The sequence below is a fragment of the Cervus elaphus genome, chromosome 5 (genome assembly GCF_910594005.1).
Source record: "Cervus elaphus chromosome 5, mCerEla1.1, whole genome shotgun sequence".
NCBI classification, from domain to species: Eukaryota; Metazoa; Chordata; class Mammalia; order Artiodactyla; family Cervidae; genus Cervus; species Cervus elaphus.
In genome coordinates, this window is record NC_057819.1 from 86,456,455 (window position 1) to 86,468,863 (window position 12,409).

The 12,409-nt window shown below is 41.6% G+C and overlaps 1 protein-coding gene across 7 annotated transcripts in view; it reads right to left on the reverse strand.

The window, feature by feature from the left end:
• The window catches only part of ACACA (acetyl-CoA carboxylase alpha), a 276,125-nt gene that overhangs the window by 147,352 nt on the left and 116,364 nt on the right, over positions 1-12,409 (reverse strand). For all 7 annotated transcript variants that reach the window (XM_043902905.1, XM_043902907.1, XM_043902908.1 and 4 more), the window contains 8 exons: positions 9,142-9,292; positions 8,277-8,380; positions 7,072-7,153; positions 6,279-6,424; positions 5,355-5,505; positions 2,269-2,403; positions 1,552-1,698; positions 348-536 (listed from right to left, as the gene is read on the reverse strand). In XM_043902905.1, the coding sequence (XP_043758840.1) occupies positions 348-536; positions 1,552-1,698; positions 2,269-2,403; positions 5,355-5,505; positions 6,279-6,424; positions 7,072-7,153; positions 8,277-8,380; positions 9,142-9,292 (1,105 nt within the window). The remainder of the gene's footprint in view (positions 1-347; positions 537-1,551; positions 1,699-2,268; positions 2,404-5,354; positions 5,506-6,278; positions 6,425-7,071; positions 7,154-8,276; positions 8,381-9,141; positions 9,293-12,409) is intronic.

Genomic DNA, 12,409 nt, shown 5'->3' on the forward strand with positions numbered 1-12,409 from the left:
AAGCATGCTGTCGAGGTAGTGAGGAAGTCTCTGATGAAAGAGCTACAAATATCCGCCTGCTTTAGAATCACAAAAATACTTCTAATCAGGGTGCAGCCCCAGGGACAGAACTCTATGGGGTACACAACCAATATGCTTTTCTCTTAACCACAGATACCTTACATTTCACACCCAACACTTAACTTACTGGGCTTGCATCATGAGGCAGATTTGCAAAGGGCACAATGCTTAAAACTTTAGAAGTACAACACCCAGACAGTGAGGAGGATCCAAACAGGAAGGACTCCTCCTGCAAGAACTCTAGTGTGGGCATCCAGCAGACAACGACAGTGTTAGTCTGTAAGTACCTGCTGGCTGGGAAACTGACAGAGGACGGATGTGATGTTGCTGGCATACTGAGCCATCTCCTTCTTGATAGACTTCTCCACATTGGGTGGGATACGACCAGAGACACTGGTCATGATATCCTGCAATTCTAGGAGAGGCAAGGAGGGGTCTCTGAGGGTCTTCATCAACCGTTCAACCCAGTCTTTCACCTGAGAAGAAGGAAATAATAAAACAGGATCTGGACAAAATTAACATAATCCCCCAAACAAAATTATATGTCTGAATTCACTACCACACAATACAGGCATACCACACTTTATTGTGCACTGCTTTATTACACGTTGCAAATATTGTGGGTTTTTTTTTTTTTTACAAACTGAAGATTTCATGTAAAACCCTGTGTCGAGCAAGTCTATTGGCACCATTTTTCCAACGGCTTTGCTCACTTCATGTCTCTGTGTCACATTTTGGTAATTCTTGCAGTATTTCAAACCCTCCACCAGCAAAACCATTACAACTCCTTAAAGGCTCAGGAGATGATTTGCCTTTTTTAACAAGAAAACATTTTTAAATTTAGATATGTACATTTTTTAGATGTAATGCTATTACACACTTAATAGACTATGTGCCTGCTAAGTCACTTCAGTCATATCCGACTCTTTGCGACCCATGGGCTGTAGCCCACCAGGTTCCTCTGCCCATGGGATTCTCCAGGCAAGAATACTGGAGTGGGTTGCCACTTCCTCCCCCAGGGGATCGTCCCAACCCAGGGATCGAACCCACATCTCATGTCTCCTGTATTGGCAGGCAGGTTCTTTATCAATATGTAAACATAGCCTTTCTATGCACTAGGAAAGCAAAAAATTCATGTGATTTTCTTTCTTGTAATATTCGCTTTATTGAAGTGGTCTGGAACCAAACCTGCAGTATCCCCAAGGTATGCCAGTACTTACTTTGAAATTATAATATAAACAACTAACATTGTCATTGTTCACTGGTTTAAATCCCAATTAAATGTGAAGTCAATGACAGAGATAAGAAGTAAGGATATAAAGACTTCAAATCCTACAACTAATACTGGCAGAATTTTGGTCAAACAGCTTTCCCTTCCTCCCTCTTAAAAAAATTCCCTGTATGAATTTTAAACTATGCTGGAGAACACCCATTCTCCAAGATGTACACCTGCTTCCCTACCCCACCCCACCTACGAAAAGTGACTCATACCCTGCTGCTAAAGAAAGGATCTGGAAGGCAGTATCCGTTCATCACGTTGACCAGATTATCCAGGACATAGTGGAACACTCGATGGAGCTTCTCGCCTCTGAGCGCTGTGCTCTGGATCTGTGGCAGACTGCCTGTGTGAAGCTCAGCCTGTCAACCCCAATGAGAGATCAAGTCATCCACTACCTTCAGACACACCACTGCAACTTAGATTCATCATGTAAAATCAAGACTTCCCTTTAGGGACTTCCCTGGTGGTCCAGTGGTTAACAGTCAGCCACCCAGGCGGAATTAAGATCCCACAAGTGGCGGGGCAACTAAGCCTGTGCAAAACAACTGCTGAGCCCGTGTGCCACAGCTAGAGAGAAACCCTCACACAGAAACAAAGAGCCCGCATGCCGCAACTCAGACCCGATGCAGTCAAAGCAATTAATAAAAAAAGGAAGACTTCCCTTTACCACACCCAGCGACAGGGAGAGAAGTCAATGTGAGAAGTATCACGAGAAAAAGCACAGATTCTTAATATCATAGTAACTCATAAATTCTAGATGCATGATACCAAAGGCACAAATACAAAGGCATAAGGCATAAAATGAGGGGTAAAAAGCTGAAGGAAAAACTGGAAAACCAAGGTTTGAGATCACTTGCCTCTCCAAACCACCCCTACTGTGTACCCAGCTCTTGGAGAGCAGTATTAAAAGTGTCTATCCACCTATTTACCTGCTGGACCTTGCTGGGGTTGTCCAGTTGCATTTTGGCTATTACACAGCCCGGGTCAAGAGCTGCTCCAGGCCGCTTGACGTAATGGATACAGCCAGACTCTGCGGCTGTTAAGGTCATTACCATCTTCATCACCTGCAAGGAAAACTAAAATTTCTCAGGACCTAGCTTTAGGGATTAATGACAACTACTGATAGTTCCCGTTTCTAATATTTAAATCCATTTTTGCCATGGTTGGTTTTGACTTGTCTTATACTGAGAAATGATGAACAATTTATCTTCCTCACACCTGTGGATCCAGGTACTTACTCTATCTATGATATCCAGACCAAAACCTAAGGATCATTCCCACTCCTTTATCTCCCTTATCTGCCAGTTACCAAGCCAGGTCGAATGCATTGTCTAAACCTCTCTCAAAAATCTTCATGTCTTGCCAACTCTTTGGTTTGGGCCCTTATCATTTCTGGTTTAGAGGAATTCAGACATCTCCCAACAGGGACTTCCCTGGTGGTCCAGGGGCGAGGACTCTGCACTTCCCGTACAGGGGGCCCAGGTTTGGGCCAGGTCAAGGAAACAGATCCCACATGCCACAGCTAAGAGTATGCGTGTCGCAACGAAGACTTGGTGCAGTCAAATAAATTTTAAAAAAACATTAAGAAAAAAAAAAACAACCTCCCCATAGACATCTTTATATGTTATGCACCTCCAATAAGGCCACTAGAAGCAATCATTCTAGAGCCCAAATCTCATTCCATCACTTTTCTGTGTCATATCCTTCAGTGACCCCAACGGCCTTGAGGAGAGTCTAAACTTCTCAGTATGTTTTATAAGGTTTTTTAACCTGATCTCAAATTCTGACGACTCATTCAGCATCTCTGCCTGCCATTTCCCGTTAAACCTTAGTCTGTTCTCAAGCGATGTCAATATGGACCTGTAGTTCCCTCTATACACCACACGCTCTCACTTCTGTGCATTTGTACATGCTGTTCCTTCACCTTTAAACAGCGTTGCCTGGCCTGCCTCATCTGGTCTATCACTGTCTATCTTCCAATGCCAAGATCAAAGTCCCCGCTTTCAGGAATTCTTCTCTCACTGCCCATCCAGCCCCATACTGACTTGGGGCACGTGGCCCTCTGCACTTTGTGCAGCCTTCTCAAAATTCGTATTTCACTACAAGTCTGTTTCAAAGCCCCATTCCACCTATCATATCTTTCTGCATAACCAGTACTTGGCATAATACCCAGCACTCAGTAAGTGCCACTGCCTAGGATCTATTCTTTAGAGCTAGAGGTTCCTCATCTATCCAAGGAAAACTATGAGCTTTTAATGTGTTTTGAAAATCCTAAGGTTCATGGACTTCCCTGGTAGTCCAGTGGTTAGGCCTGTGTGCTTCAAATGCAAGGGGCGCAGGTTCCATCTCTGGTGGGGGAACTGAGACGCCACATGCCATAAGGCACGGCCAAGAAAATATTTTTTTAGGGGTACTCTTTTGCCCCCTTCTGATGCCTATGTCAGAAGTTTTCTCTATCTTCTTTATACTTTAATAAAACTTTATTACACAAAAGCTCTGAGCGATCCAGCCTCGTCTCTGGCCTCGGATTGAATTCGTCTCCTCCGGAGGCCAAGAATCCCGCGTCTTATGATAGTTCAGCAACAACCTTTCATCTTGGGGGCTCGTCCGGGATCCTTCAGGACAAGATACTGAGGCAACTTACTCCGTGCTTACTGAAGCCCCTGGCCCACTTTCTTCCCGATCGGCTTCCGTAATGGGATTGTCTGGACGAGCCAAATGATGGGCCTGATAATCTATGTGAGCCTACTTCTGCTGACTCCAGAAATCCTGAGTCTGCCGTTTGATCCTCAAGATAATGCCTTCCTGTCCTGGGCTCACTCCTATGCAGCATTCCACAATCGGTCTAAGTGCTGGGTCTGTGGAGCACTCCCCTCTTCATCAGTGGAAGGCTTCCCGTGGTGGACATCTCCACTTCAAGGAAAAGACTTTCTCCAAGTCTGCAAATACCTTCAACAATCGCATGTGATGCCTCTTCTTAAACTGATGACATCTAACAACCTTAAGATGGACTGATGTAACTATGGACATAATGTGACTTTTCATTTTGATTTTAACTTGGTTTAATGACTATTTTGCCTTACATCTGTAACTGTATAATGGGGTTTTCTAACCGTCTAAAAGCTTTTAATTTACAAATAGTTGTCCGAGCTCCTATGAGTGCCACAGCCTCCTCCAACTATTACTTGGAGCCCCTGGATCAGACATCCTCACTATGAGGATTAGGAGAATATGTTGCCTCACCAATTTAGGGACAATGCCCCTTGTCAGCTCGGAAGCAGTTATGGAATGAGAAAGACGCCCCTTTTCCCTAGGCAACATAATTCTCCTAAAAGAAAAGGGGGGAATGAGAGTCATTTCCTAGGCAGGTTGATAAGAAGTCTAGGGGTCCCCAAGGAGAGAGAGGTCTGGGATATTCAAGGAGGAAGAAAGGACAAACTTTTTTACTTTTTTTCCTCTACGTTCCTTAGGATTATATAACAATAATGTATCCTGCCTGAGGACAGTCTTTGGATTAAACCCTCTGGCTAATTCTGTTATCTTAAAACATAAATTATGGGAGTAGGTCTGGTCTTTACAAGGATGTATCCTGCCTGAGGACAATCTTTGGATTAAACCTTCTAGCCAACTCTGTTATCTTAAAATGTAAATTATGGGAGTAGGTCTGGTGAGGTCTTTACAACCTCCAGACATTCTTTGGATTCATTGGAGAGTATATAACTCCATTGCTAACACTAGCAAAGGGGGTACTCTTTTGCCCCCTTCTGATGCCTATGTCAGAAGCTTTCTCTATCTCCTTTATACTTTAATAAAACTTTATTACACACACACACAAAAAAAAAGAAAATATTTTTTTAAATAAACAAAATGCTAAGGTTCATAACCCTAATCAAACAGATACTCTTTCCTTTCTATTTTTTACTTCCTTTCTGTTACCCTTGAGTCCTAGTCCATCCCAGCCAACTCTTTGCCCACCTTCCCTCCCATGACCCGGAAGCCCAACGACCACCCTGACCTCGATCTCGGCATAGCACTGGCCAGCAAACACATGGCCTCCATCCTCCACAATGTACTGGATTAACTTCCCAGCAGAGGGTGAGCGCAGCACTGAAGGGTCGTTTTCCTTCTCAAACACACAAGTTTTATTGCCAATTGTGATGCGATACCTAGGAGATAAGTGGGAGTTATCTAAGTTAATAAAGCATCTTAAATTGTCAATCTTAAAAAAACCTGAAAACTTCATTGTACACATACACACAGGACATTTATTGCATCTTTGTTTACAATGCCAAATAACCAAAATTCCCTTCAATAATAGTCAAGTTAAATTAATTATGGTACATCCATATAATGGAAGATTATCTGACCATTAAAAAGGATAGACATCTCCATTGAGCAGGAAGAAAAAAAACATGAAGGTGCTGATGATGTAATAGCTAAGATGTTTCAAACTCTTACTAAGTTCCAAGCAATGGTCTACACCCTTTCCATGTGTTAATTCATTTAATTATCACAACACCACAAAGACTGGTGTTGAATAGAGTACAATATGTTAAAGGAAAAAATAAGATGCAGAACTAAAGGTTACTTTTATTTGTGAATATGTTTAAAAGAAAAACACAGTATGTACATATATATAACTTATATACGCATACAAAATTTCAGTAAAGACATATAAGAAACTGTTAACAGTAGTAGCCTATAAAAAAGGGAATTTAGTTTTCATTGTCTGCCCACACTACAGTGGTGGAGAGATATTATTTTTAATTTTAAAGACTTCTAATACTCTTGAAATTTGTATTAGGTAAATGTTCTATTTTTTAAAAAATTAGAACAGACTCCCCAAAAAGACCTTGACAAACCCCAAGAGTTAAACACGCCCTACCGAGAGAAAAGGCTGGTACAATGACCAGCAAACGGAGCCCAAAGAGCCACTCACCTATCCACCTCCTCCTTCATGTACGTGGTGTAACTGCTGCCGTCATAGGACAGGAGCAGTCCACCGTCGCTCAGCCGATGCACGTCTACTTCCACACACGAGCCGTTCATGATCACCACGTAGGAGTTTGGGGACTGTCGAGTCACCTGTAAGAAATGAGAAACCAAAGAGACAAGTCAGTGTGTTCCTTCCAGGGAGAGTGCCAGACAAAATTTCAGTATCTCAGAGATCGAGGTGCGCAAGCTCCATCAGATGGGACTTCCCTGGTAGTCCAGTGGCTGAGGCTCCAAGCTCCCAGTGAGGGAGGCCCAGGCTCAATCCTTGGTCAGGGAATTAGATCCCATATGCCACAACTAAGAGCTTTCATGACTCAGTTAAAGATCCTGCACGCTCCAACTAAAACCCAAAGCAGCCAAATAAAATAAATAAATAAATAGTTAAGGGAAGCTCTACTGGAGAGGAAAGAGCACCATGCTCTATTTTCATGGCACTGGCATCTGAGCACTAGTGCTGTGGGCGAGGGGGACCTTAGATACATCTCCCTGCTCTGACGGTTCTCTGTCTCCTTCATCTCTTGGTTGCACATGTGAAGGTGAACAACAGCGAAAATATTTTCAGAGACTCATCAAATACTGCTTTGACACAGGCTACTGACACTAATAATGACTGTAATTTCACTCATGCCCAGCCCTGCAATAAACCAAATTTTCCCTCCATCACCTGACCTAAAGGAAGCAAGCTGACAAAGACAGAGGCAAAAGAGATAGCACAGACCTTATGAGGTTCGGCATACCTTCAGTACGTACTTGACTCCCTCGTAGATGAGTTCAACGTCTACTGTATTCAGAAGTGTATGTGCAGAGAGGACTTGGCCCCTGAAAGACAGCAACGTGGGAGCTACTTCTAGAAAGTTCTAAAAGCTTACAAGGGCTCTCAAAGGTGATTGGTTATAGCATTTCCTGGAATATCAAGACTGAAAACAAGCTAAAGGACCACCAGTAAGGGACAGAGACATAAATTTTGAAAAAGCCACATAAATGAATATTATTCAGCCATTAAAAAGATAAAGTCTTTTATGCACTGATATGAAACACTCTCTAAAACACACTCTTAAATAAAAAAAAAGCAAGTGAAATTGTACAGGATAGTTTCACAGTACACTATCACTTGTGATTAAAAAAAAATGGAGGTAGGAAGGAACAAATATTACATATATATGCTTACATGTATCTGCCATATAGCTGAAAGATAACAGAAAATAAAAACAGAAACATAGGCTGATTATAGGGAAGGAAACTAGATGATCAGGAAACAGAGGTAAGGAGGAGACTCATCACTATATATTTTTTTACTGCCTTTTGAATTTTGAACCATGTGAATATATCACTTGTTTATACTGAGCATCAGTGTAACACAGTGAGAGAGCTTCATGGTAAGACTTGAATAAATGAAATCTCAGTTGAATTTAAATGCCTGTGATAAAGTGCTGTAAACGATTAGCCTTGTGGACAATTCCTCCAGGGACTCGGAGGTAGAACCTGAGTTTCCAGAACCAGTGCTGGAAATAAGTTTAGCCACACAAGTCTGATCCTATACTTGAAAGACTTGTGAGGTCATCATGAATATCAGCCTCAATTATTGATTCCTGAAAGGTGTTGCAGGTAATATATGAAGTATCCAGGGTGCCTTACTAGAGAAAAACACCAGATTTTTATCACCAGGGCTCAGAGAGATTGGATGCTTGTATAGAAAGATTTCAGTTTTTACAAAGCAACCAATTCTAACCATGGTATAAACCAATTTCTAGAATCTACACTTAGAGCCCCCAAACCATTTGCCATCAACTCCTACATCCCTTCTCCTCCCTGCCCCCACAGTCAGTGAACAAGTAGCACTCACAAGCTGCCAGCAACAGAGAGAATAAATGGGTCTCTGAACGTCAGGCCCATGCTCAGGACCGTGACTTAGCCTGCACGGGACACGGAATGCCAAGCCTACCTCTCTAAGGAGTGAAGGAAGTTGGAGATGCTATTCCGCAGGCTCACGTCTGCCACGTGGAGAGCCCCACAGACAACTCCCAGCATGGTGTCAGGTCGCTCTGCCTGAAAGGGACGAAAAGGCGGCAAATCAAAAGCAAACTCAGTCACTTGGCACCATGGCCCCTCAATTTAAATCAGGCTCAAATGTGCTTGAAGAATCAGCGACCACTGAGAATCTCCATCCTCATTATCCAACTGATTTTTGAGACAAAAAACATTTTTAGAATTTGAATAGAGATGAAAACTACCTTTCCTCCCACCCTCCTAAGATTTTCACTGAGTCAATCGAAGAGAAGCTCACAAACAAGCTTCTGTCACAAATAAATTCAAAAAAAGTGCAAAGATTTGGCTACTGATAATCTTAAAGAAAAATGGTGTGTAAACTACCTCCAGGTAATACACGTGAATCCAACAATTTTATACAAAATCTTGAGTAGTTTATATTAGTCCAGCAGTTCAGGAACAAAGGGTACCTCTGTTGACTAAAATGAAGCCCTCTCATCAGTATTTGGTAGACAGATAGAACTCAACCACATTTAATATCAAATGAAGAAAGAAAATACTGATTCCAATCTCTGCACGCCTCTCTTCAAAACTATATCCTTGGAAGTAATACAACAACTTATACAATGACTGCATAACAAGGCACAAGAACGCTTACTTACAGTGTTAAAATCACACTGACTCCTAGACTTTTCCACACAGACCTAGAACCATTTGTATTAGAATCAAATAAATTTTGTCTAAAGGCATGGACTGATCTCATCACAAGCCTGTAAAAACCCAATCCCAGAAGCTGCTTGTGTAAGTGGAGAAATACTCACCTGTACTTTTTCTGCTATCAGTCTGTCCAGCCAGCCAGTGTCGATTCTGTTCAACTGAAAGCTTTCAGTCTCCAACAATTTGATCAGGTATTCGACTGTGGTTCGAAAGTCGCCCCGGATAGATAGCTCCTTCAAAGCCACCACCATGTTTCTGGGAGAAGGACAGAAGCAGATCTCTTTCAGCAACAAATGTTTTACTGTTTTTCAACTATTTTCAAGAACTATTTCATCCCTTTGGAGTCTTAGGAGGGAGGGGAGAGAAACACACAGTCCCAAGAACAAATGAGGGTGCAGACACACATGTGCTCATTCCAGACAGAATTTTCAAGAAGTTAGCAAACTTGTGAGTCTGACTAATCTGACCATCTGAGCATCAGCAGATCATAGACACTTCGTTATACAGAACACAGAACAAATTATATGCAAACCACCCTTTGTTTTCACTGTTTCCATCATTCCATTCATTGATTGATGGTTAACTAGAATTAGGGCATAATTCTCCCCTTCTTAAGCCCTTTTTATTTTATCTAAATAAGATTTATATATAATAAAATATACTTATTTTAAGTACACTGTTCAATGAATTTTTACAAACACTAAGACCTTAACTTAAAGGTTTCCATACAATGAAGGTAACCAGGAAAGAGAAAGTTGGGCGTCAGCCTGACACTGCACATAAGAGTGTTTCTTTTTTTTTAAGCTGTGTTTTAGCCAACTATAGAATGACTTGCTCATTACTTTGCTTACTTCCCAATTAAGTGTTAAATAACCACATTTTAACAAGATTTCAATACTGTGAGCTTTTTCCCAGTATATTTCTGCTCTGTATTATCCTGAACAGGGCAGGTCCTTACTTTGACATTTATTATGCATCCCACAGACTCAAGACACATACTAAGCTCTTAAGGGAGACAGTAATCACTTTAAACATTTATGGCAGAATATCATAAATACCAGTAGAGAGATAAAAGCAAAGCGTCAAGGGGTTCTAAGAAGGGAGAAGACCCGCCTCCCTTTGGTTTCATAAAGAATGTAAGATCTGACATAGAAAGCAAACTTATGGTTACCCAAGGGGAATGGGAGTGGGGAGGGGTAGATTAGGGGCCTGAGATTAATGGACACAAACTACTACACCTAAAACAGACAAGCAATGTTGATCTATTGCACAGCACAGGGAACTACAGTCAACTAATCACCTATATGGAAAATGATCTGAAAAAATATATAAAAACAGAATCACGTTGCTGCGCACCTGAAGCTAAGACAACACAGTAAATCAACTACTCCTCAGTTAAGGAAAAAAAGGATACGGGGTCTGAAATGGATAAAAGTAAAGCTAAGATTATGACTATGACAGAAATATTCTTCCAGGTGGCCCAGGAGTTCTCAGTTTCCCACCTCCATCCTCCTCTCTATGCCCTATCTTGGCCTGGCTTACTCCTCTACACATTTCAGATATGCATCTAGACATCCCTTCCTTTTGGGAAACCTTCCCTGACCCATTCTGGATGGACGTAGCTGACTCAGCTCCACGCTCCTGTAACACCCTCACGTAATCTCACTATCAGAGACAGCACCTCCTACATTTTGTTCAATGGCTTACTTGCCTCTCTTACCCTGGATCATCAAGTTCCATGATGGCACAGACCCTACGGTGGTCCTCATTACATTGCAAGAAACCATTAAGATATTCAGCAAGTATTTGTTGAATGGAGTAAATGAATGAATGGAGAGAGGGAACAGTAGAAACAAAGGGAAAAAGGAAATAAGGAGGGGTTGTGTCCAGGGAATGTTACAACTGAAGCAGACAGTAATGAGGACAAGGATGAGGGGCAAGTCCACTCATTCAGCATCGATGGAACACTTACTACATTCAGGGGACACCTCAGCAATAAGACACACACAGTTCTGTTCTCGTGGTATTTAGATTATAGTCCATTGGAAATAATAAGGGAAACATGGGCTGGAACTAGTCTAGAGAAGATCAGTGAACACCAAGCTAAAGAATATAAGCCTAATGTCATGAAGAAAGAAGAAACAAACTTTGAGCTGAAGAGTGAACTCTGGCACGGGGTCAAGAGCGTGCTTCAGGACGTCCCTGCTGGTTCAGTGGGTAAGAATCCACCTTGCAATGCAAGGGCCATGGGTTCGATCCCTGGCCCGGGAACTAAGATCCCACATGCTGCAGAGCAACACAGCCCGTGTGCTCTGGAGCCCACGTGCCCCAACTACAGAGTTCTGTGCCACAATAAAGACCCCAAGTGCCACAATTAAGACCCAATACAGCCAAACAAACAAATAAAATATTAAAAAAAGAAAGCACACTTATTGCAGAGACCGTAATTTTCATATGCTCAACGTTAGCCCGGCAGCTTTACACTGCAGATGGATGTCCAGAGCAGGTTGGGAAGTAAGAAGCAAGACTTTTGGAGCAAGTCATAAGATGTGTCCTGGAGAGAAGGCTTGGTGGCCTGCCAATCAAGACTGGAAACCTAAATATCAATAGCGGCCACTCTGGGGATGTAAACGAATGAGGCAGGCTGGACGGGGGACTGTGTGAACTAGAGAGTTCGTGTTTCCTCTAAGAGAAGCAGTCACACAAAGCCTCAGTTAACTTTGGCCAAGTGGAATATAAAACCAATGTTATTGTCACCCCATTTTTTTCGAGAGACAGAAGAAATGCATGCATTTATTTCAATCTCCCACTTTTTAAACAATACTCTATAAGCCAATCAAAACACATCAGTGGCTGTGACTAGCCAGAAAACCACCGGTTTGCAAGCTCTAGTTTCTTCATAACATTAGGTTTATACTCTAGTTTATTCAAAACATTAGGTTTATTTTCTTCACTTTGGCAAAGCAGGATGCAAAAGGCAACTTTATACCAGATGTTTTTTGTGGGAGCACTGCTTTGTAGAGCACAAAATACAGAAAAACTGAGATTTCCCAACTTCTGAAAACACTATTAAAAACCAACATTATTAATAAGTGTTTACTAATTACATAATCTGGGTGTACAGGTTAAAAGTCAAAGGAATAGTATTAAATCCTTGGTGAAAGTCAATCGACAATTAAAAAATATAAAACAGGTAAATCAATTTTGGATAGACATTCTAAAATATCTAACCTGTCAAAATCACCTCTTAGGGCCCTACTTTTCAGGCAAGCAAAACTTAATGTTAAGTTAAATATTAAATGTTTACGCTCAATAGACTATTAACTAATAGCTATAATATACTAGCTATATTGTAAGTTGTACATATATTTC